Genomic DNA, 26,041 nt, shown 5'->3' with positions numbered 1-26,041 from the left:
TGTAATATTGTATTCAGATATTAAATGTAGAATAAGATAGAGCTCTGAGCTCTTTTCCTTGATAATTCTGCACACTACAATGCGATACATTGAGTTATCTCTTGCGGACAGGGTTACGCGCTCTGCGTTCTCGATTACGACTTCCTCATCTTGGACAACGCCTTCCTGGTACACCGGCCCGGCATCAAGATCTTCAAGAAGGATCCGCATCGCGACATGCTCACCGCCAAGACGAACGCGCTCATTAAGAAGATCATCATGCCGGAGCTGAAGGTGTTGTACGGCACGAGGAAGGGATGCGCCGTGTAGCCCGTGGAGTCACGGGCACGTCGACGCGTGCTCTACAGGTGTTCGTCCGCACGACGGGACCGCCTGCAGCCCTCCCTGCTGCCTGTGCAGCGGCAGATCGCCGGAAACCGCAAAATGCTGCCAGTCACCCGCGGACGCCGGGATCGCGCTCAAACGCGCTCCGCGCGTTCCCCTCGCGTTCGCAAGCGGGGCCGGAGGAATGCTCGCTACAAACTTATAGCAGAGGTCTCCTCTTCGAATTATGCCAACTCAACGGTGCCGAACGAACAAACGAATTATCGCGTAAGTGTCCGGTGAATTAGAGCGACGACGTTGTAACGGACCACGATGTTACTCCCACGAGAAACGTCTCATCATCATCGTTATCGCCGTCATCATCTTTGTCGTCCGCGAGCGTCGGCATTAACGTTAAACGAGAAACATCATGGCAACGTGAAGGACGATGGTTACGCGAAAGAAGTAGTGTGACATCGCGACGCTTAAATTCTCTAGCTTTCGTAAAGGAAAATCTAGCGTGTAAAGGAATCGTACTACCTATTTTTCACTTGGTGGATATATCCTCCCGTAGCAAGTACGATTGTACATAATAAAACGGTGCCTCATATACATCAATACGTTCGCAGGATTACTGTGCTTTCGGTGAAAGTTATGAACGACTGTTTCAATTGTAACGCGATCTCTTCGCGAACCGCAACTGTCATTGTGTCCGCAGTGTTTCTTATTCGTGAAATAGGAATATTAAGAAATATTACAGGACATTGTTACAATTGTAAATATTACCGAAACGAATTACTTTTGGTAATAAATTATTTACAACAATTAAAATATTGAATAACAATGTCATTTCTTTTATCGAAAAGTCGTATAAAGTATCAGAGTATAATTGTTGAACTTGTCATCATCATTTTGATATACATTTTTTCTTTCAAATAGTCTGCATAGTTTTAGACCTCATGCACGAAGAAAATTTTATATAACAAATTACTATGATACGACAGTAGTGATCACGGATTATAAGAGGAATTATAAGTCTAAATACTATAGCCATTATGTGAAAAATGGTAAAAATTTTTATAATTTCTTTATGATCCACGGCTGTACATAGTCATTTTTTATATAAAATTTTCTCCAAATGGAAAATAAAATCATTTTTTTCTTGCTGTAGTAATTTACATTCTACTTAGAACACATTTCTGAGATGCCAGTTCAATCTACATCGACTGATGAACTTGGGCTGAGTATAGTGGCGTGTATAAATAAGTCAAACGCATTAAAAGTTTGTATTCCGAAACTACCACAATTACTACTCATTACAATTACATTATACATTTGCACTACATTCACGGCAAACGTGGTTCCCCATCTGTCTATAGACTATCGGCCCTTGAAACAAGAACATAGTATGTGCGAAATTATTCACGAATGAAGAAAAAAAATCACCGTCCAAGACTGAGGGATATTTGATATAAATTTTTTAGAAACTTCACAAACGAGTAACCCGACCGATGAATTATTTATTGTTCAACTTTCCATTAATACGATGTCGCACATTTGGACTGTACTCAATATTTTGTTTTGATGGATAACCGCGATTGATGGATAACCGCGTATTATTGCGAGTAAGGAAAACGACACGGTGGGTGGGATGAAGATTGAATCGCGTTAGAGAAAACAACTTGCTCGTCGCACTTGTAATAAGAAGCCTTGTGTGCAATGCCGCGTATATTTTGAAAAAAAAAACAAGGAAAGTTATCTTACAAATGCAATTTGTCTTATATATCAAAAAAAAATATTTCGGTCGCGTGGTCACTGTCCTTCGGCGATCGAATGTGAATGTAGTATTTTCTAATCTTAAGCGAGTTAAAACACATATTACTGTCCACAGTATTACTATACTTGCACACAGACGCCTGTCTAATGTAATATATAACCGTATTTAGAAAGGTCAACACACGTTTCGCAGGAGAAGTTCTCTCGTATAACATCAATCTCTCTTAAGCGAATAGTAGTTCTAAAAACAGATAATTTGTGTGAAAATTCAGGAGCTTTTTTGAAGATTGATAGACGTTAAAATGATGTTTCACGCGATCTGTTGGAAGTTATTATTAGCATTCCTTGCGATATATTGCAAGAATTTAATAATGCTGCCATGTAAATGTCGGATGCTATTATGCGTTTTTATTCAAATCTTCAATCCATGTTTTTTTTTCGCTCTTTGATGCGGCAAAAATGTGTTGGCGCAAAATATGATATTTAACTATATCGTATTATCGGATATGATGCAATTGTTTATTGTAGTAAGATAACGTTTACTGTACATACTGTGAACCGTATACTTTTCTATTTACACTCCGAGTAATATATGACCAGTGTACATGTACATATGATCTTTGTAATTATTAAGACTTGAACGAGAGCAGTTGGGTCAATATCTTGAGAATGAGTTAGAGTAATTTTAATCGAAGCAGAATGCTGACTCATTTTTTTGTGATAATATTAGGGCACAAACTAATTGAAATCTGTAAACGTGCTTCGATCGCTGTAAAGATATTCTTGACGTCGGATAATTGTGTAATTTTATGTATATTAATGATTTTGGTTGGAAATATTAATCAATGAAATTTTGTCGAGCAGTATAGTTCGTTTAAAGATAATAATTGAAATTTTTTTATTTCATAAATAATTTGTAACATTGTTTCGTTTATATTATGTTATCTTCTGCTTGAAGAACTTGCTGGGGTGGTTAATTAATTATCCTCAGAGTATCATACATGTTGAATGCGTTGCAATCTATAGTTAGGAATTCTACATATCGTCAATGTTTTCAATGTGTTAAATATTGGACTCAACTTCATATAAGTTCCTTTTATCTCCTCGCCTTCTCTCTTAATTTATCGGGGCTGTGCAACCGCGCGTATGTGTATTGTGTCGCTCGTAAAGTGTAATGTATATTCTGTGCCTTATATATACATATACATATTGTCTCTGTCTCCTTGCGTGTGTGCGTGCGAGTGCCAAAAATGTGCGTGTATGTTTACAAAGAGCTACGTGAGCTGACCAGGGAGATAAGCTGAAAGAAAAGCTGACTCAATTATACAATTGATACAAACCGTAGGGTTCAGTTTAACCGTAGAAAGATTTTTATATCTATTCCAAAGTGGTTGTAACGAGGGAGAGAAGAAGTCACGCGAGCAGAATGCCGCGCGCGTTTATCGTATATCTCGTTTCTCTATCTTAGCGTAACCCAATTCAAAGATCCATGCCGCGTTACGCGCCAAAGTAAGATAATACCAGTGTCCGTGCCGCTGAGTTTGTCTCTCTTGACTGAGCATTTTCATGCAACAAGCATGAGACTGCGAACGAGCTACGGAAGTATCGCTTACGCGGATATCGTTTTTCAGAATATATTCCTACGCGTTACGATATTTGTAATTAGTGTATATACTTGCGACTGTAGATAAGAGCTGTGTCTCATCGGCTGTTTCACTCGACAAAATATGTTATTACATGTAGATTACACGAAGCGATTGAATTTGCCGATTGGAACAAAAGAAGCGCCGCGTTATCCTCGTTTTTACGCATAATAACATTTCAGGTTTATATAATGATATTAAAAAAAAAAAAACATTCAGAGATGCAGGTATCGATACCTCGTGAAAAAAAAAAGATAACAGTGTTGTTTCGTTGTGAGAAAATAATAATCATCATGTAAACTTACGGAAGCAATATTCCATCGCTCTGTATCTTTGCATAATTCAGAAATTATATTACATCTAGATAGAACAATAAACATTATCGAAGATACGTTACGGGATACTTCGGCTTATCTTCTAATGATAAAATTTCCATTTCTATCGTGAACATTAAGAAATAAAAAAACAGCTTTATATAAACACACGCAATGTACATATTTGTAAGAGAAACGAAAAGAATCGCATAGAGCCATCTGTTCCGATATATGTATATAGGCGAAATTGTATTTTTCCAATTAAAGGAACAAGCAGAGATTTGATCTAATGTTTCCGGAAGAAAATCCGTGTGAGAATAATCACGAGACTAAGTACGCTGTAAACGAGATAGCTTGTTGCTTGGATCTGTTTTCTGAGCTTACCAAGATGTTTTCCAGAACGAATGTGACAAAGTCGTTTCTCTATTCATAGAATTTCGAGTGTTGATATGAAATCGATGCAAATTTGGGAATTATATTTCATTCCAGAAAAAAATCGAACGCAATACGGTGTATTGCAATTTTAGTTTCATAAGTAAAAAGAAGATTAAAGAGTTCTATTTATTTTGACTATAATGCGACCACATTATTAGACTAAGAAGGTAGTAGCAAATGTGTGAGAAAAGAATAATTATTGTATGATTTATAAAGAATGTGTTTAATTATTCCCCGACGATTTTTGTGCATAATCGGCGTTCATGCATTTATACTTAGCGCATATATGACTGCGATGATCGGTACGTATCTGCATACCGTCATGTTCCACAGCGTCGTGCCTAGATAAATAAAATAATTTATGAATTAAAGGTGAAATGTTCTTGATTTCCTAAATTTTAATTAAAATTTATTTTTTATTTAATATATATTACTTATTTTATAAGAATTTTTAGTATACATTGTGTTCTAATAATAACATATATATTAATAACAGTTATTTAATAACTGGAATCTTATTTATAATTAAATGACGGCGCTATGTTTCAGAAACAATAGTTCTGCAACTGTACGACTAATTGAAAATAAACGGACCAAAATGTCCGGAATTGTATTAGAAAAACATATTGATAAGAGAGGTAAGCAATCTAAAGTTGCGAATTTAAATATCATTAATGAATTTAGGAACTTTACGTTACGTTACGGTATTAGAAGCACATAATTTAAAAGAAGTAACACAAATTAAATTTTGAGATGGCGCGAATTTTTAAACACATTTTTTTACAAGTATTTATTATTAATGAAATAATATTTCTTGAAATTTCTTGAAATAAACAAATTTTTTTTTATAAATATAATTATCTTAAGATGGTACTAAATGTATTCAGAATGCTTTAATGGTTTCCAAGCTGTCACCAAGTTATGGAGGCATGTTGAATCGCACATAATTAATCAGAGTAAACAATAATAAAGCAACACATTAATACAATAACATTTATAATTTGCACATTGCAGTAATATTATTTTTCAAATGCTGTAATTATCATGTTTTTATTTGCTAGAAATCTTCCGCTGTGATAAAGTTAAAATTGTTAAATTAAGAAGAGAGGTTAGAAGAAAATAACCTAAAAAATGGCTAACGAATTTACGTGGAAAAGACCCAAAGCAGATGACGACGAGGAGGAACTTTTACGACAGCAGGAAGAATTCTTGAAAGCAAAACAGCAGTCATGTACGAAGCTAATAAATTCAAAAAAATCAACCAATATTCAAAGGGTAACTCCAAATGTGAGCAAAGTAAAATCCCAGTTCTCAAGTTTGAGAAAGATGGAAAAACAAGATATAGTTTCAACTTCACAAGGAAGTGGCGACGTGATAAATTCTGCTATAAAAGACAAGATTCAGGAAAACTCACAAAAGAAGCTAGAAGATATGGTACAGAATATACCAATGATATCGTCAAATATTATACTCGGCAATATTGTAGAAAAGAAATTTGATGTAGAAAAGTACAAGTTTGTCGACAGTCATGTTTCTGCCACAAATAAATTAGGATTTCCTCAAGTTTTTGGATCTGACAATGTGGCACATATGGAAAAAGTATGTTACATCTATGAAGTATATTGTCAGTATTATTTTTACATCTATTATACTATTTTCTTACTTTGTAGAAGACCAGTGGTAAAAGTTTGTTTTGGCAAAAACTGCAACCTCTCACAGATGCTTCAGTGGAAATTCAGAAGGATGAATCTTCACACCGCAACAAGGAAGACTCGAATGTTACAATTGATAATCAAATAACTAATGAAATTCATAAAGAAAATTTGGAAAAGCTGGCTCAAATGAGTGAAGCAGAAATACTAGAGGAAAAGAAAAAGCTTGAGGAAACTCTTGATCCCAAAATAATACAATTCTTGAAGAACAAGAATAGAAAATCTGGGAAAAGATCAATAGAACAGAGCGGTATGCAATCAAATGTATCCGCTGCAAACAAAGCAATAATAAATACAGAAGTATCTAGCGGTAAAAAGATAAAGTTTTCTTCGAACGACGAGAGTGACACACAAATGGATTGTGAAAATGATACATCAAGCATTTTAGCTGCAAAGGAAACAGTAATGAATACAGAAGTCTTAAGTGACGAAGAGAAGAAGCTTTCTTCAAGCAATGACACTGCGAAAATGGATTGTGAAAACGATACATCGAGTATACCTAAAGTACTCAAAAAGATATTGAAAGAAAGCAAACAAAAGGGATGGTTACACATGGATACTCCGGAACCAGAAAAGTTGAAATGGATGGAAGACTTACCAGTGGAAAAGAAAGACAAACCTGCACCGAATGAGGAATACAATGCAAGATTTGACTTTAATGGTGAGTTACATACATCTATTCTACTACTGAAAGCATCAACACGACAAATAAAGTAAAAATATTTTTCTTATATTGTTTTTTTTTTTTAGGGTTTTTATTGCCATACAAGGACGAGAGCTTAACTGTAGACAAAGGCCTCCACCATCATGGAGAAGAACCGGAACGGCCTGGATATTCTCTTCAAGAGCTGCTGCAGCTGAGTAGATCTTCCACTCAGCAGCAACGATGCACAGCTCTTACCACCTTAGCCAACATTATGGAGAAAGCGCGCAATGGTTGGTACGACAAGGCTCTACATCCAGCGCCGTTGATTGCGCTCAGTCAAAAGAATATTCTTCTGCTGCTGAGGTTCTCGTTGGACGATTCGTCCATAGCCGTGGTCACGGCGGCTCTGCAAGCACTTAGAGCTTTTCTAGTTAGCGAAGCGGATGAGGTATGCCTTGACAGACTGCAGGGACTCGACAAATACGTGGAACCGACTCTGACGCCGGAACTCGAGGACAAGGACACGAGTAGTCTGATGGACCACGAGTTGGTGCAGTTGGACGCTGTGGCTATGTTACTGAGATCGGATTTCCTGTTAAGAGTCAGGTATTTGTCGTAGCTTTTCTAATTGGTTATTTGTGACTTGGTAATTGACAATATTCTAGTAGGTTTAATATCTTCTTCAAGCACATGAAACTAATTGAAGTGCAACTATTTGCAGGTACATCCTGAATGAGATGCATCCACCACCCGTTGGAGTAACATGCGCTTTAGAGATACTCATTCGTCTCGCGAGACACTCACATATAACAGCGTTGAATATCTCGTCGACGCGATATTTGTTAGATACCATTATCCGTAATTTTATGCCGCTATCGACAGGTCGATTAGGTACCGCAGTTTACACTTGAATATTGAAAATAATTGATGTAAAATTTACTGATCTTTGGATAAGTTATGTTTGGAGCAACTTGAGAGCCTGATGTATTTTACAGCGATGCAAGATGCGATAAATGACGTTTACGGAATCCCCGTAATTCAGGCGATCAAATTATGTCGCGTTCTCGTTATGTACGGCAAGAAGCCCGTCGTGCAGAAATTGGATAACTTTAAGATTATTAAGGTCATTTTATCCTACATTAGCAGCGAAACGGGGTAAGCTTTCTTATTTACGTAATACGTTCTCATTTATATGCACATAATCCGCATTTATTTTCTATATTTTATTAAAAACATTTGATATTTCAGTAAGAAAGATGATATAAATCTCAGCATCGAAAGTCTGCGACTTTGGCGAATGATGTTGCATCACGGAATAGGGCTGGACAGTGTCGCGGGCGCTCTGTTAACTCTCATGTCACAATTACAGCTGCTGCTGAGTAATCACGATATCCAAAACGCGTCCGAGTTAGCGTGCGAACATGCTGCAGCATTGATTGCCGTAGCGAGTCGCGAAAAAACATTGAAACCAATACTATCTACGTTATTAGCAAAATGGAGCACTCAATTTTCATCGATGTCTAGTACAACTGTGAGTTATTAATTAATTTAATCATCTGAACAATATATTTGTGCTTGAAAAAACAAAACAAAAAATTTTTTTAAATGTATATGTATCAATTTACATTCTGTATATAGTTTTAACACTTTTTCTCAACACTAACTTTTTATCTTAACATTTATTAATATCTATAAATAATTGATGAGATATTTATGAAGTATAAATTTTAGTGGGGCGTTATGAAATTAATTGCCGAAACTTTATCCGTTGTTGATGAGATATCCGAATTCAGAACAACGTGGTTAACCAATCAGAGTGTCTTCTCGACGCTTCGGTAAATATTCTTTTCCACATGATGTACACTGGCCGCGTTCAGCAGACTCAACAGTTGTAGATTTTCCGCTGAATCTCGACTGTTAATTAGTTGGTTCTGAAAGTAAGAACCAATCACGTTCGATTGCTACTAAGCAGTTTGTTCTGCTGAACGCGCCCACTGTATCATAAGAAAACAATCTTTACGACACCTGTTTATCTTTCACAGCTCCAGTTCGAATTTACTGAGCGACTGCAATTCGGCTGCGAATCGAGAACCATCCTGCCTGCCGAATCTTGGTGTTCTTACGGAAAACGGTGAACTGCAGCCGATCATGTCTGTAAATTCGTGCATACCATTTCTGACAACGGTCTTGCGCACGTTTAACAATAGTAATCGTCACGGTCGAGAAATCGGTGCGATATTGCAGCATCCTGCTTTCGGCAAATACATGCGAGACCTGGAAGCGACCGAGTGGAGCCTGGAAAGATCATGGTACAGCAGAACGGAATTAGATCTCTTAACAGCGGTGGTAAGAGCGACGTCCTTTCTCGGAGACGCGATTGACCAACAAACGGCGCAAATCGTATGGAAGATTGCCATTAAACTCATCTCGGCTTTGCCGGCGGACGCTACGAGCGGCGTGAGGGAGCTTCTTCAAATCGCGCTGTCCAACGAGAAAGTGCACTTGGAGATAATCACCAACGAATTGGCCAAGCTAGACTTGACGTCCGCGGTGGATCGGGCGAAGATTGGTTTACGCTCCGACACGGCGTCGCGGTACGAGAGATACATCATTCCGAACGGCGGCTGGAATCAAGCGGCGATGCCGAAAGATTGGCTCTTCCTGCCGTTGGTTCACATATACAACAAATGCAAGAACGACGTCAAAGTGCAGGGGGAGGAGTGGGACGACGTTTCGATAGTGCTGAGTCTGGCGTTGGTTCTGCCTGATCTCATGGAGAAGCTGCCGCCCACTGTGAGATTCAGCAGATTGGTGCTGGTGTATCTCTGCGACACCGTGTATTTGTCCGAGAACGTATCCACGCTGCTGGTGAACGTCGTGTCGAGTTTGCTGAGGAGGTATCACACGCGATTGGACTTCCAGACGGAGCTGCCGGGGCTGAGCTCCTTCACCGATCTGTTCACGGCGCTGTGCGAGCATTTCTACTCGAGCTCCTACGGCGACGACGGCTTCGCCATGGCGTTGCTGGTGCCGGTGGCGCAACGGCACGACGCGCACTACCGGAAACTGCTGTGGTCGGAACACGCGGCCGCGTTGCGGTATCTGAAACTGCCGGTGGAGAAGCTAATGGTGCCGCTGAAGGAATATCTCTATCCGGAGGAGAACGACGTGTCGCTCATTGAGAGTTACATCAAGGCGCTGTTCCACGGAACGGTCAAGGAGACGTGGTGTCCGATTCCCTACGCAATCGCGCTTCATCACTCGGCGATGTATCTGAAGCGCACAAGCAAGACGGCGGTGAGTTGGCGGACGCGCGTCGAGCAGTCTCGGAACAAAGACATCGCGAGCAAGTTGTTGTGTTACACACCGCCGTTGTAAGTGTAGGATATCTGAACTGACGCAACGTGATTCTGCATCTGTTTTGTGTGAGTAAAATATCTTCTTTTCAATCTTGACGTTTAAGTGCTTTGTGATTACCGTGAAGATCTCGTCTTTGATAATCGGAATTTTATCAATAAGAATCTTACGCTATTTTTAACAAGAATGGCGAAAAAATGTCAGTGGTTTATTAAAATGATACTTTTTCGTTAAAATCGACGCATTATTAATTTTCTATTTGTGTAATTATAAATCTTTTTTTTTTTACTTAATCGTAATTTATTCATTACAATTTTAGTTAATCGTAATTCTTACGGAGGTTTATAATGTTGATAAGTTTAATTAATAATTAAGTTTAATACGAGAGCATACGACATATTTTTTTACAGAATGTATTTCTGTCACAGTTAGAAAGTATAAGATATTTATTTATGTGTATGCATATACATATATGCGTCGTGCAATCCAAACACAAGCAAAAATCACGATGATGACATGAAATGTATGCGTTACTTTTGGATTCCACCTCGTATATATACGTATGCGTATATTAAAAATGCAGGTACGTATATACATTCATGAATAAGAAGAGAGAGTAGAAACGATTACAGTAAGCGTAAAGGCGTTGATTGGTCACTTTGCTGATTGCCAAAATTTTCGAGTATTTAGGCGCGTCGAATTACATAGCGAGATATATTTTAAAATACTTCTACAATTAGTTTATATATATATATATATATATATACGCGAGTCGCCCGCATTTCTTAAATTTATCGGACTTTGCTTTAACAAGAGAGAAGTTTCTCGAAGATTAATATATAAAGATCTTGAATTTTCTGACAAAGTGCAAACATATAAATAAAAGAACGAGGCGGGAATTGTTATAAATGAGAAAAATAACATCGAAGCGATAATGCACACCGAAAGTGCACTTCAATCGTAAAGTTACGAAAGCTGACATCGCGCCGCTGATATACTTTTCTCTCGATAGTTTCAATAAAAATACACGTTATTCTAGCGTATTGCCTCGCGATTGATTCACCAGACAATTAAATATTAATCGTCAATCGATGACATATATGCACGCGTTCAATACATAGTATGTAGTACGGTGCCGTAATACGAGTGCTGCGTTTTCGTTGTGTTTGTATACAGTTTGTTTTCCTTTCATGAATTAGTAGCAGGTCCTTGCTAAAGAGCGGCTGAAAAATATCGGCCGAAAACAATGACGCACAGGAATAGGCGTCTCTTCAGGAGTCTCAGAGTATAAAATTACAATGTTTAAACCGTCATTAATTTCTAAAAGCAACAATACTTCCTTTTATTTGGGAAGTTTTCTCGATTTGGGAAGATTCAATCTTCCGAAATAGAGAGAGAATGTGTGCATATCTTCAAATCAATTTGCGCCTGACTTCTCTTAAATCCACATCACTGAACGCAATGTTGTTTGTCAGCTGGCAACGATCGATTATCCGTCGATCGTGATAAGACTTCCGCGAAATTTCTATGTGATTTATATTCATAATACCGGATTGAAATTATTCTAATGAAAATGTAAGAAACACAGGCGTAATCTGACACCTCGATTAACGTTCCAAAATCTCTCCTTGAATGATTGAAAATAGATAAAATTTTTAGGCTCTTATTTCTTATATTAATAAACAAAACCATTGCTATCGCAATCTAAAATTTAGATAAAAATGTGCAAAGATTATTATTGCTATTATCAATATTATCTCATTTAATATTTGTTTAGAAATCTTTCTGGGAAGAAAGTACGAGTCCCAAAATAGGCCCTAGGCTCGTTTAGATGTAAGATAGGCCCTGCTTCAGTTTGCATTCACCGTTTAGCGTAAAGTAGTCGGCCGATCGCGTGCAAGGGACATCGATTGCGGCGCGGCGCGGCGCGGCGTCTGGTTTCTCGTCGCCAAATAACGAACCGATAACAATCGCGAAGCATAGAATCCTAACGAAGGCTAGCCTTCGTTAGGATTCTATGCCGAGCTTCCTGTAGGTCTCCCGATCTACCGTGACGAGACGTCCTTCGACGCTGGAGCAGTCGAGCTCGATGCAATGCAGTCTGGCGCCCCACTCGCAGTGGCTCTGATCATCCGCCCGGTAGTACTTGATCTGCAAGCACGTGGAGAGATGACCGGAGCCGAGCACTCGCATGGCAATCGGCAAATCTTCCCGATGACCGCGCGCGCTCGCCTGGATATCTTTCGTGCTGTGATAAGCGCTGTACGCGCACGCCGTGCCGTTCCTCGCACGTTCGATCGCCTCCACCGGTTTCCCGCCGATGCTCAGGGACCTGGAAAGATCGCAGATCTTAGGAAGCATGTTCCGTTTAAAGTATATTAAGTTTGCCTATCGAGAAAAGATGCGTATTTTAAATTTTATTCAAATTTTTGCCACTTTAGTCTCATAATATTATATTCCCTGCATTATTTTTGTTGCAATTATCTACTTTATATGTTATTCATTTATATAACATCCCACGCGTTTTACAGATAATTAAAGCGTTGAGATCTCAAGCGTAATTATTCCGAAAAATCGCGTGGAAATGTGTTACAGACGAATAATTTACTCTTGTGCTGATTAAATAATATTTCTATATTTACTAATTGTATAATCGCCAATAATCTGCTTATTTAACAGTACATTATTACGCTTATAATACGATTGCTTTATTCAGTTAATACGCTTCATCGCACCAAATACGTGATTATATTATAATCATAATTATGATATCACGTAGTTTACAATTATTTCCACATAAACTAATCCTTTCAAATTGAAGTCGCGCCAAGATAAAATATTAAATTTTTCACAATTTGCAAAGCACTTTTTACATTATAATATTATATCAAAGTAACTTTTTTTATTTTGTCTCAAACCTTGAGTTAGGAAATACAAAGGCGAAGAAAATCGATTGGGTTTCTACATCGCTATGTTCATTTTAAAGTACGCTTTTAAACGTATGCCTTTACAAGAGCGAAGAAAGTTTGCTTATCGTCCATATTCGTGCTATTCTATTTGACGACCTGTTCCTTCTCGACAAAGCTAGTTATTTATTTCTGAAGGAGCATTTGTTTATTCGGCATATTATCTATCTGCGAAGTGAGAACCGAGGCAAAAGTTCGAACGACCAAGGTGATACGAGCCTCAATGCGCGACGAGCGTACGCTTTCCGGCGTAAAACTCTTCTTTTTAGAAGCGAAAATAGATATTTTGCGTAGCGCAATCATTGCCACGTGTGTGTACTTTGGTAATATTTTTTTCTCATGCTTGGCATAACGTCAAGATAAACGAATCGACGATTATGTGCACCAGTAACATTTCTGTAAGTCAATTCGTCATAAAAACACGTTATAAAAACACGTCATAAAAATACGCTTGTTTAAAAATAGCGTTTCAGTTCGGCGAGGATAACAGAAGTCAGATTTCCAACCAAAAGAAGGGATGTTCGAACATTATTTTGTACAATTTTATAATATTTGGCGCTTTTGATTGTAGACAAACAAAGAGAAAAAAAAAAACTAGCTGCTTTGAAAGATTAAAAAAAATGCAATTTAGCATTTATATAAAATTTTATACAGCAACTGTGTGGAATCTTGATTCTAAGAATCATCGTTCTTGCAGTTTTGGGTTTTCGAATCCTGACTACGCGGCCAGCATTTTCGGATGTTGCATCAGTATCTCGCCGGGCTGTATTTATGGACTACTTCGATTCTTAGATCGACAGCTCCGTATTTATACCTATAACTTTAGAACGGCTCCCGTTTCTTTAGCTTAGACCTCTGAAATCAGATCTAGCAAATCATGTGGGCACAACCGTACTTTGACTCATGCTCCGACTGACTTTATTTATAGAGTTTTCACGAAGCCGACGTCGAAAATGCGTGCAAATAATCTGCGCGTGCAGTCCTACACCGCGTATCAGTCGCGTGTATCGGCTTATCATCGGAGATAAACAACCGCGCGGCAGGAATCGGATTATTATCTAGAAGCAGACGGCCAGTTAGAATCCCGTGAGTACAAAAAAAACAAACATGATACCAACACGTGATATACGATACGAGAAAATCTGTGCGTTCTATTTTTTATCAAGAAACTTTTAACAATAACATCAACATGTTTTTGAAGAGAGAGATTTTTATTTTAATTATAAATTAATAATTGCAATATGCAGATGCACTGGCTTTTGCAGACCTTATCGGTACATTCATTTTCAAACAAAATCACTCAATTAACTCGTAATTAAATCGCTGAAAAATTAAATAAGTATAAATTCGACAGACGATTAAACATTTATTTATTTTCAATTTTATTCTCTATTTATTTATATATATATATATATATATATATATATATATATATATATATATATATATATATATATATTTGCTGTTCTATATATTTTTTTCATTATTCATCGAAATAGACAATGTGACTGAAAGAAGAAACAATAATATGTTGAAAAAGACGTAAAAGTGATTGTCAGAAAGATTTTGCGAAAATAAGAGTTGTTGAGACACAGACAAAGCTGTGTGTCTTACAGAATACATCGCCCAAGTTTAGGCATCAACAATTCATCTGCGAAAGCTGCATCTAAAATAAGAGATGAGGCCGAGACGTCAGGACTCGCGTTCGGTCCTCTCGGCTAAACGCGCGCACGGTCGACGTGGCACTATTTCGTAAAAAATGTAGCAGCTTGTAAGATCATAAGCTCGTCCACGATCTGCCCGTGTCCTCCTGCCTTACTTTCTTCCGCGGGAAATATCGCAGCGAGAGAAACAAAGACAGCGAACTTACCGTCGTTTATTATTAAAGTTTAATCGTTCGACGTTTAACGCCCACGTTCGAGGAACTATCCACTCTTCTTTGTCCGCGTTACTATTTAATTCTTAATCAAGTTTTAGTAACAAAGTTCCTGTTTTCATCCCTGCGGAATGGATCGTCGATTATCGTGCGCCCACGACGAAAATCGAAAAGCGGGCCAAGCAATAAGAGTGCATCGCGTGATCTGAACTCATAATCCGGGCAGCTGTTCAAAATTCCACGAGATTCCGGCGATAGCGCGGAGAAGAAGAGTCGAATTTCTCCAAGAGTTTTCCATCAACCAGAAAAGGAAAATGACACGGGGAAACTGCTATATTTCTGCCGCGGAGACACGCGAGCCTCCGTGACTTGTCGAAGATCACTCGGACACTTCCGACATCGTGATTGCACCGGAGTAGCCTGGAATATTTATGCGCGTTACATTTATCTTCGCAATTTCCATATTCGATTTTTCGGGTTCAACGCGTGCAAATCGCGCGATCGCATCTATTCATCGTAAATCACCGTGGAATATTTAACTGACGGCCGGAAAGGAAACAAATCTAAGCTTCCTATTCTTTAGTTCCCGTTTCTTTTTTCTCGGCTCATGTATATTTATCTTAATTATCTGCATTGTTGTCTCAAATTGCGAATCGGAACCACCTTGCGTGGCTTCCTCGTTGAGGTCGGAGGGTCACGTGGTGTATCTTTAGACTTCACTTTGCCGACAATGTGTCGCCTATTATAGATTGTTGCGCGTTTCATTAGTATTTCTATTAGCAGGACGGGTGTAGATTTCTTTCGCAGTTTTTGAAGAGCAAGAGAAATAAAAACACCGCGAAAACGAAATGAGTACATTAAACAGCTTTGATTACGCGATTGCGGAGATCCCCCGCAATAATCCCCAATACTCGTTGAAGCGACTTTCGGTGTCGCATTCGTTATCTTTCGCATCATCCCACGCGGCATTATTTTGCGATCCCTCGCATGGCAACTTGATTGCTATTTATTGCCGCAATTACGGCGCGATATTTATCAACGGCTCTCATTACCGAAGAGGGTATCGAAATAAACGGGCAATATCTCAAGCTTGATTCAATCCACCCTCGCGCGACACGTACTAATTACGCGGCGCACATGATTGCGGCACACAAAAGACGCATCCATCATGTTTCAGTGCCTGCGCGATAAAACAAGCCGATTGTCAAGCACAGGTTGATCGTTGCCTTTTCTTCGCGGGGGGGAGGAGCGGATGCACCATCGATCAGCCGGTCTTACAGGCTTCGTCCGCGTGTAAAATCACGATCGATCCCGCGTGACTGGAGCAACTTTTACAGTTCAAGGCGATAACACTATGTTTCACGCGTTCGTGGCCGGAGTGCCGTCGCAGCTGGCGTGCTCGCACGTTTGAAAGCGTGTGTACAACCCCGTGCGCTGCCCGATTCGAGGACTCGCGCTCGTTTACAAACTACGCGCGAGGGCGGTAGCTTATCGCGCACCGGAATCGGCGTATACGTAATGCAGTCTCGTTCTATAAAAGCGAACCACTCGAGCGATGAATTTCGATGAATGCACGCCGATGCAAACCGACTTGGCTCTGACACTTTCGCACGCGTTTATTTGATTTTAATTCCACGCGATAGAGACGCGCACTGCGAACATTCGAATACACGTTGCGGCTAATAATGAAAGCGTCGCGTGTACGTAATGCGATCTCGACGTATAAAAAACGACGAGTGCAACGTTTCCACGATGAACTTCGATAATTTCCCACGAGTATGAATTAATCCACTGTATTTAGTAGAACGCTTTGACATTTTCTTTCATACGCGTTCGTCCGATCTCGATTCCGCCTAGTAAGCGTCGCTAGAATTCAGCTATCCGTGAAACTAACGATAAAAACCGCCGGTATCTTGAGAATTCTGTCGCAGCGTGAAGAAAAACTGAAGGGCGAACGATCCTTTTTGCTCATTAAGCACGGCATTAAGTGAACGTTTTCGGCAGTTCAATTTATTTTTATCTCGCGATTGAGTTGCCATTAGCAATTCTACATCCGAGCACATATGGTCGGAACATGTACGGTGAGAAATCGTAATCTCCATCCCTAGAGTATAGAAGCTCAGACTTAAAATTTATCGCCGGCTCTTGTTCCATCTCTCGTGCCGAAAATAGTCGTATAAATTTCGGATAAATTGCTATTAGTTGAATGCGACTTTTTCCTGACTCTTCTCGGAACGAACAGATAACACTTTTCGCGTTTATTCGATATACTGCGGATAAATCGAATGGCTTGACGTTAAAATAGATAGCAAATCACACTTGAGATCACGCTAGTCGTAGATATGTTCAGAATCTAATATACGTACGTATATATTCTGAGTGCATTAAAATTCCAATAATGCAGTTGAATTTTATGAAGAATAGTTAAAGAAATTTATAAATGCGGTGGATTTTTAGCGACCATATATCTCCTCAAATGAAATATAATCCATTCTGTCGCCTAACAGCCCAAAATCACGCGACGCGATCTCACCGCCTCCTTAAAAAAAAAAAACCCCCTCGACACCTCATTCGGGCAGCGCTCGATAAACATAAAGTATAATTCACTGTACCCACTGCAGCAGTTGCGGCGGCTTGAAGCTGATGTCGAGCCGGTAGGTCGTCTCGCAGCTCAGCTTCACCGTCTTCAGCTGCCGGAACCTCGCAGACGTCTCCATCTTGCAGTAGACCGGACCGGCGTCCGGTTCCCTCCTGAGGGATAAGGTCACGCGAAAATGTCCATCGGCCCCCATTTAGCCGCCGCTCAAGTATTCCATAATAATCGCCCGGATTTGCCCGGAGTCTCGGCACCTCAGTGAGCGTGGGAAAAGGGCACCTCGTGGCCGCGCATGCATGCGGTATCACCGGTGTCCGTCGCGACAGCGTCCTACTCGACGCACCGATACGTACTATCGGCGAACCGCAAGAAGAGGAGGCGGTGCAACCTGCGCCGCGGACGTCGCGACGCTCACTGATCTGCCGAGCGACGCTTTGACGTTTGCGACGCCGACCCGCACGAGAGCTTTCCTCCCTTTTTTTCCCTGCTCATAAAATCCAATTCTTGATAGTAATAAACATGGGTCTGGTCGAGGAAGGATGAAGAGATCCTGCGCTGGAAAAGGATATTGATATTAACGTTCACGCGGTACACGAGTAGGAAGGATGAATCAATGAGCCGAAATTTGCATGGGAGGTAAATTTAAATCGGCGAAGGAAATTTTCAAGGAAGATTAAGTTGTTTTTTTTAAATACATGTTGAAATTTATAAAGGAAGATAAATTCAAATTGTCAAAACTCACGAGAGTATGCTTTGAATATTGAAAGTCGGTTAAAAATTAATGGATTTTAGCTAAAAATATAAAGGTATCGATCTTTTCGAGCATACAATCGAATAATGTAACTTGCCTCTGTTAATAATTGTTATATCTGATTTATCGTTCAACAAAGTCCGTCATTGATTGCGTCGTTTAGGTTTACTTGGAGACTGCATTATGCAAGGAGTATGTACATCAAAGTCATGTTACTAATGGGTGCTGCTTACGTGGTGCGCAGCGGGACGGGAGAAGGTTACGGTTTACAATTTTCTGGAACAAAGAGAGGGATTACTATGAGGATTAATTCAGATATGTGTATTGCAGTACTGCAAATAAATTAATATTTGCCGAAGAGACGACATGGAATATCGCAAATTATTCAAATAATAATGCGGAAAATTTGATTAAAACAGACAGGGAGAAATAATAAAACGACGGAATGGAATATCGATGGAATAAATTTATCAAATATACTGATTATTATTGCACGTGACAGGAGAGCTGCTACGGTATGCAGTATTAATGGCTTTTTCATTATGCATCGTAAAATATATATCCCTGTGATCAGATATTATAATTAATTCTGCTTTAGCGCGGAGTCATGTTCGCGCGTGCAAGTCCGAATATCCCGATTTAAAGTGAATTTTCCAGAAGTAACATTAATATTAACGATACGGAATCGGATAAAAAATTGCCCCCGCAATAACCGGGTCAGTCAGACCGGCGCTTCGTGCGCGCGAAGACTTAAGGTATGCGACGTGCCTGCTACTCTCTGGTTTAAAAAAAAGAACTAGAGGGCTTTAATTGAGGAAAGTGTTTCAACTAACGGCCTTGACCGGCCGACTTAACTGCGAACGAAGATCGATTTGGCATGCAACTGAAACAGCTTACGATCCGACCTCTATCGGTAATGACGCACGAGGAGGAGAGAGAAATACGAACGTATTTCAGTGGTCCCGTATGATTTTTTTTTATTTGCAATCGTACAAAGATTGCTGCCGTACAAAGATGCACATGTGTTATATAGTTCGCTCGTCGTACACGCTGCAATAAGTTTAACTGTGTCAAAACTATTATAAATCACTTTGCGTGATGCCCGATATCGCGCAATTAAAGTAGCGAATGAGCCTAATCTCGTATTATATATTTACATGTAATTTCAGATAAATGCACAAGACGATGACTTTCCGCGCGAAGGCATAATTAGGCACAGAAGTAATCGCAAAATCGATACTTACGTACTCGAAAAAAAAAAAAAAAAAAAAAAATCAAGTCCCTAGCGTATAGCGCGATCATCCAATATACAATTCCTTTCTTTATTCTATTTACGCTTCGCGCAAAGATGCGAGTGTTTCTCGAGTAAAAATAAAATAGCTTTCCTATTTTATCATGCTACTTTGGGTCTCCATATATCTCTCCAGTCGTACGCAACATTCATAATTAAGTGCCGTCGTTCGATCTGTCTTTCATCAGGCTCGTCGTTGGAACACGCGCTCAGTGCCTGACCGACTTTGATAGTCTGGCCGATTTGCAAGTTGAACCGAAAGTCTTGTGGTGCTTCAAACAAGAGCACAATTGTGGATCCGAGTCTAAATTCGCCGAACAGTTCGCCTTTGGCCACTCGAGCACAGTCTAAGCTCGCCTCTTTCCAGTGCAGGGTTTCCGGGAACTGCACTTTATTGGTCGCCAGTTCTTTGTCACAGTAGACTCTTATAGAGCCCACGTTTGTCGCCCCGACCGCCGTGTAAGCCATGAAGCCGCCCGACCATTCTCCGACGTACACGACGCGCTCGTTCAAGGAGAACAAGTTAGGCATGTACTTTAGCACTTTGGGATTGACGCTCAGTAACTTTCCTGAAAAAAAAAAAGAAAAACGATTTAGTCAGAAAAATAAATTGTATAGACTAGCTTTAAAGACTAAATATACACCTGGAAAGTGCCGTCGGAATTTTATGTTCCACTCTGTGGGACTGTGAAATCGATGATAGTCACCGGGTGCCAAGTAAATAATCAGTTGATACAATCTATTATCTGGGTTCCTCAAGAGCGAATTAACATAATCGTCCTTATCTGCCTGGTTTGACATTTTATTCAGTAAGAAACTATTTGAGTCGCCCAAAAACTGTCTAAGATCATACGTTACTCCTTTCACTTGCTCCACACGGCAGGAAGTCACTGGTCCAAAATAAAGAACCTTACCATCCGCAGGTGAAATCTAGATTAAATTTACAGTAAAATATATTAATGTTTGCATCAAGTTCAATTAAGATATAATTAATGAACTGCCTGCAATAAATAGTTACCATATTTGTATTTTGAGCAATGGGTCTCGCATTGTGTTTAAGTGCCCTGACGAAAAATTCTACCAGGTTCGGAAAAGCAGATAGATCCAATTCCATCTCGTCCAGATTGGCGTGAAACAAGTTTGCGTAAAATGTGTATAATGTTGGCCTCAAACTCACTGGCAATTCAATGCTTGTCAGCCATCCCCATACTCTGCTAGTTGTTCTCAGTGGCAGGCAACAATAACATGTTACCTATGACAAGAAAACTTTATATCCCTTATTTAATAGCAATGCGATAATTTAGCACAGATATCTGTCATTATTTGACATGGCATTACCATAACATCATTGAGCAGTTCTGGCCTATCGTCTACATGAACGGGATATCCATATTTGTGCAAGTTATTCCATTGTACTCCTGCGAGTAGCGACAATCCAATTCCAGTTGGCATAATAAATCGCCATCTTCGAGCAGTATTTTTGGTATGCCTTGTATTAACGAATGATGTACATCTTCTGACAAGTCTCGCCGACGATTTTGGCGCTATTTTTAGCAAGGAATAGCAATATCGGCATCCTCTAGAAAAAATTGAGAGGTTATGTCAAGAGGTTAGAGTAAAATCACAAGTTAAAATCGTCGAATTGCAATCAAATAACAGTGAAATATACCTAGTAAGAAGATCCAACCTCCGTATATTATTCGTAAGCATCTTGTAATTTATTTTATGTTATTTAGTTTGCGAATTTTGTGATGAAATTTTTCTTTCATTATTTGCTCTTCTTACAGGCATGTTATACGTAACGCAACGTAACGTAAACACGACTCTAGATTTAAACGCGCGCTCACTGACGCTCATCCCTCAAGTTCGATTTTCTTTCATCGAAATTAATTGCTCTTGAACTCTCTATCTTTGTTGAATAAAACGATAAATGAAGAAAATTTGACATAAATCTGAAAACAAAAATTTTTATATTTTAGCGTGAATTCCAAATACCGTAATTAATAAGAAATATAACTATTTTAATAATTCTCGTTGAATTATTAGATGATAATATTGCTAAAAGTACGCTATTATTTATTGCTACAATTGTTAGTAGCAAATTATTAGCGCAGATAAGTACGACAAAAATTGTAAAAATTCGCACTGACGTTTTTAGATGCGTCAACTTTCGTTAAAATCATGTTTGCCTAATACACAGACGGACCTATCAGAGCTCAGAATGTCCATTTTTGGAGTTGAAATCAGTAGCTTACTTCAGTTCGCTTTGTTCCTCGCGGAATTTTACTGACAACATCCAGTTCTTTGAGAGAATGCAATGATTTTCGAAATTTTGTTGCTCCGAATTTCGCGGATTATTTCTTCTTGAAATACTATATCGTCTATCGACGGCAAAAGTTTCCTCGAAATTGTCTTTCATCCGTTGTTACGATGCATAATTGCGATTGCAAATGCGCTCGCGCCAAGAAAGTTAAAGAACGCGTCTTGCAACGCAATGCAGCGCGTCCGTGTATGTCCACCTGTCTTCGCCCGTCATGTATGTATCAGCCATGCATACCGCGACCGACACTGACGAGTGGCGCGCACACCAGGAGGCGGGGGCGCGATAACAGGTGGCTCCGCGTCGCGGCAGGTGAATCGTCGGTTGCTGGCTTTTTTGTGCGCCGCGCGACCACGGCTCTCACGGACCAGTTTCCATTGTTTTCCGCCGCCTGTTTTCGGTCGGCTCGTTCGCGTCTCGTTTTGCATCAACATCGGCGTATCGCGTCGCGGTTAAAGAAAACGCACCAGGTCGGCCAGTTACACGCTTTTCGACGACACTGTTCCAGGAACAGAGAGACATGACGTGCGCGATGTTGCAACGCTGCTCCAGAACGGCGCCCTGAGGTAAGGCAACGACGTCGTCCACGTCGGCGTCAGGGAAGAGGAGGACGGAAGAGGTTATACGAGAAGTTGCACGAGGAGCAGCCTCGTACGCATGAAAGGTCGCGGCTGTGGCAAGATCAAAAGCGAGACAATGCCGCCGTCCTCGCACACCAACTGGACGAAGCCGTTGCTGAAGAGCGGACAGACCACGCAGATGCAGGCTGCCAAGCAGCAGCTGCAGCAGCAGCAGCCGATTACGACGATGGTGACGATAGCAACAGCGACGACGACGTCGTCGGCGGCCACTTGCGCCGGTGTCGGAGCACAGAATCAAAATATAGCGGAGCATCCCACGACGCCGCTTGATAGGAGAATCAAAGTAGTTCTGGTGGGTGACGGTGCGGTCGGTAAGACCAGTCTGGTGGTCTCGTACTCCACAAACGGCTTTCCTGGGGAATATGTACCAACTGCATTTGACAATTACAATGGTTTGTACAGTTTTGGATATGTTCGCTATGGAATCATGTGGCTCTGACGCATGGGATTATGATTTAGAGATACATATCTTGGAGCAATATATATACTTTGTTATGAAGTGCAGTATTACACAAATTATTGTAGAATAACCAGTAATTCTTTGAATATATGTATAATGTGCATTGTGTAAGTTTCGTAAAGAATTTACTTTTGTTCCTTCATGATTGACTTTTAGTTGCAATCTCTTTTCTCTTTCATGCCTTTATCTTATCCTCAGCAAATGAATATAAACATATTAATGCTCTCTTTATCAGTTTCAATATTAGTGTATTAACAGTACTAATATCTTTGTAATTTTTGTCCAGTGGTCGTAAATGTCGATGGGCAGCCCTTGAACGTGCAGCTATGTGATACAGCAGGTCAGGATGATTTTGATCCCTTGAGGTCGCTGTGCTACCCAGAGACAGATGTGTTCCTAGTTTGCTTCAGCGTTGTATGCCCTTCGTCTTATCACAGTGTAGCATCTAGATGGATCAATGAAGTACGAAAATACTGTCCCAATGCTCCAGTCATCTTGGTACAATTCAGCTTACAAATATTTTATCTAATTTCTTAGAATAACATTTCATATACTTAGTTTTTTTACTCTAACAAAATTGTAATTCTAATCATGAAATTAAACTTTGATAATATATTCTTGAAATAATTACAATCGCATGTAATAAATATAATTTTGACGCCATAATATACAACATACATTAATCATTGTTATAATTCTCTATTTTAGGTAGGAACAAAAAGCGACTTGAGATCGGACGTGCGTCTGATGCTGCAATTAACGAGATACGGCCAGGCGCCAATCACCGCTATCCAGGGTCATCAGTTGGCGCAGAGACTAGGCGCCGTTAATTATGTGGAAACGTCCGCGTTGACGCAACACGACCTTAAGGAGGCCTTCGATCAGGCGATAGTCAGTGCCCTCAATACGCGACGTGGAGGCGCTAGTTTACTATACCGGCGTAGGAAGCCGCCCCCGTTGTGGCGTAGATGGTTATGCTGCTGGGAACGGCCATCCTCAAGCGAGACTTAAACAATTCTATAAGTGATAGACTATACTTCTTTAGAATCCCTCTGTGATCACAGGCGGTCGCTCACCTTCCTGTCAGAATCATATCTTTCGCATGACGTATTCTGTCGCTACATTTGTTGAGAATTATCTTAAATATTATATATCATATTTGAGATATAATTGTCCTTTTTACATATTATACATATTATAAATAATACGATATGTAAATGTGTAAAAAGGGCAACTAATACTTTGTTATTTAAATTCTAGATTAGGCCATGGCATACGTAAGCGTCAAGAACATCCTTGAGTATAGTTACATATGCGACGCTTTGACATAGTTTACTCATCTTTACAAGATTGCTAAACGTTTTTATACATTTTACACATTTTGTGAACTAACAAAACTGCCTAATAATACGCCAAAATAGATTAGCTGAAAACGTAGTAGAGTGTTGGAAATGATAATGCGTGGTTCGCGCAAACAAATAATCTATATTCAAGGATTGTTTGAGAGCAAATATTAGCCGAATTACAATTCTGACAGATGGAGCGAGCGAGTGCCGCCCCTCGTAAAATTCCTGAAGCCGCATGTGGCATAATTTATTGTAATATTAATCATTATTTTTGTTACTAGCATAATAATTGGCTACTCACTGGTTGTGATTTTTCGTAATATCTTCGTTTTAATTGTCGCGGTGAAGATCAGTTGTTTCCCATTCACTTTATCGAGGATATTAGACGACCCTTTTTGCGACCACATGACGTATAACAATTGTATATTTTTTACTTGTTACAACATCGTACATATATATACAAATATATATTTATTTTTTAATATCTTTGATATATCGGTATTTTAGTAGAGTAATAGTAGCTTTAAACGCCATTCTCAGATTGACGATGACCGTTACATCACACATATAGAATTTATATAGCGTAAACAATGACGAAACAATGATATTTCATAAAATGCGTTTTTTATATAAACATATGTGATGTAGACGATGTTTATACGAGCGATATCAATAACGATAGAAGAATATCGTATACAATAATTAGCGAAAAGGCTGGTAGACGCAAGTACACTGAATGTACTTGGCGATTCAGACGTACTCAAAGCTGCTAGGAAAGTTGCTGTGATTTTACTTGAAACTTTTTCCGGAGATTTCACTGTGTGTTGCATACGGAATTGTACGAATAAGACTGCAGATAAGATTCAAAACGGTTCTGTGTATTATCGTAAGCTTAATTCGCTATAATACTTCATTTTTATTATGTGGTACATCAAAAATTAATTGTAAATATAAGTATTTATTCATCAAAAACGAAAACTGTGTGTAATATTTATGATATTTCCCGCCTATATATAAAAAATTCTAATTTATTTCTTGTTATACAACAAGATATAATAAGCATACATAATTTCCTAACGTTCAGAAAACGTAACAATTGTGCAACCGTTGTGCTGGCTAAAAATATCTATTTGTTTATCAATAACAAATTTAATACAAAAATGTTTACTATAATAGCTATATTTTAAAAATAAATATACGTGAAAGATATAATTAACATTAGTCTTATTTTAGTTACAATTGTTATTTAAAGAATGATTAATATAACATTTAATTACATAAGAAATTGCGAAAAATGTGACACGCGTATATTCTTGAAAAACCATCAATCAATCAATAATCTCACAATTAAACACTTGCGTCATGTGATCGCATTCGCCGGCAACCACAACGCCGAAACTTGGTTAATAAGGGCAACCGTCGTCTCATCAACCAAATCGATATATTGATTGAAGCAAACGGAGGCAGCCTTTTATATGCGGAACACATATTTCAATAAGAGGTATTCCGATGCGATATTCTTAATTAAAACACTTGCGTCATATGACTATACGTCAGCAAACCGAACCATTGCCCTATCAACGAAATCAATATATCGATTTTAGACTA

General features: G+C 39.3%; 4 protein-coding genes and 1 long non-coding RNA gene across 8 annotated transcripts in view; 3 read left to right on the top strand and 2 right to left on the bottom strand.

The window, feature by feature from the left end:
* LOC105667629 (beta-1,4-glucuronyltransferase 1) overlaps positions 1 to 4,842 on the top strand; it is a 49,633-nt gene extending 44,791 nt beyond the window's left edge. For both annotated transcript variants that reach the window (XR_010891136.1, XR_010891137.1), the window contains one exon: positions 112 to 4,842. This is a non-coding gene — a long non-coding RNA (beta-1,4-glucuronyltransferase 1). The remainder of the gene's footprint in view (positions 1 to 111) is intronic.
* A 481-nt stretch (positions 4,843 to 5,323) lies between these two features.
* LOC105667644 (RNA polymerase II-associated protein 1) lies at positions 5,324 to 10,278 on the top strand. 3 transcript variants are annotated; one of them, XM_067358767.1, is made up of 9 exons: positions 5,324 to 5,398; positions 5,533 to 6,070; positions 6,142 to 6,844; positions 6,934 to 7,435; positions 7,551 to 7,720; positions 7,825 to 7,984; positions 8,078 to 8,360; positions 8,561 to 8,664; positions 8,872 to 10,278. In XM_067358767.1, the coding sequence occupies exons 2-9, from the start codon at positions 5,603 to 5,605 to the stop codon at positions 10,205 to 10,207; spliced, it is 3,726 nt and encodes a 1,241-aa protein (XP_067214868.1). In that variant the 5' UTR covers positions 5,324 to 5,398; positions 5,533 to 5,602; the 3' UTR covers positions 10,208 to 10,278. The 3 variants fall into 3 exon arrangements, with proteins under 3 accessions (XP_067214868.1, XP_067214867.1, XP_012214990.2); XM_012359567.2 differs by having other exon boundaries at positions 5,369 to 5,427; XM_067358766.1 differs by having other exon boundaries at positions 5,337 to 6,070.
* Positions 10,279 to 10,596: 318 nt separating this feature from the next.
* Positions 10,597 to 19,225, bottom strand: LOC105667647 (CB1 cannabinoid receptor-interacting protein 1-like). Its single transcript, XM_067358783.1, has 3 exons — positions 18,473 to 19,225; positions 17,645 to 18,179; positions 10,597 to 12,518 (listed from the first exon to the last, which is right to left on the bottom strand). The coding sequence occupies exons 2-3, from the start codon at positions 17,818 to 17,820 to the stop codon at positions 12,194 to 12,196; spliced, it is 501 nt and encodes a 166-aa protein (XP_067214884.1). The 5' UTR covers positions 17,821 to 18,179; positions 18,473 to 19,225; the 3' UTR covers positions 10,597 to 12,193.
* Positions 19,226 to 19,373: 148 nt separating this feature from the next.
* Pisd (phosphatidylserine decarboxylase) lies at positions 19,374 to 22,057 on the bottom strand. Its single transcript, XM_012359568.2, has 6 exons — positions 21,922 to 22,057; positions 21,336 to 21,618; positions 21,005 to 21,245; positions 20,685 to 20,918; positions 20,311 to 20,596; positions 19,374 to 20,235 (listed from the first exon to the last, which is right to left on the bottom strand). Exons 2-6 carry the CDS (start codon positions 21,374 to 21,376, stop codon positions 19,769 to 19,771), a joined length of 1,269 nt encoding a protein of 422 aa, XP_012214991.2. The 5' UTR covers positions 21,377 to 21,618; positions 21,922 to 22,057; the 3' UTR covers positions 19,374 to 19,768.
* A 258-nt stretch (positions 22,058 to 22,315) lies between these two features.
* On the top strand, positions 22,316 to 25,411 carry LOC105667646 (ras-related C3 botulinum toxin substrate 1-like). Its single transcript, XM_012359569.2, has 3 exons — positions 22,316 to 23,019; positions 23,374 to 23,585; positions 23,796 to 25,411. The coding sequence occupies exons 1-3, from the start codon at positions 22,644 to 22,646 to the stop codon at positions 24,096 to 24,098; spliced, it is 891 nt and encodes a 296-aa protein (XP_012214992.2). The 5' UTR covers positions 22,316 to 22,643; the 3' UTR covers positions 24,099 to 25,411.
* The last annotated feature ends 630 nt before the right edge of the window (positions 25,412 to 26,041 follow it).

The sequence above is a fragment of the Linepithema humile genome, chromosome 7, assembly GCF_040581485.1.
Source record: "Linepithema humile isolate Giens D197 chromosome 7, Lhum_UNIL_v1.0, whole genome shotgun sequence".
NCBI lineage: Eukaryota > Metazoa > Arthropoda > Insecta > Hymenoptera > Formicidae > Linepithema > Linepithema humile.
Note: the sequence above shows the minus strand (reverse complement) of the source record. Positions and strands in the feature narration are given on the sequence as shown.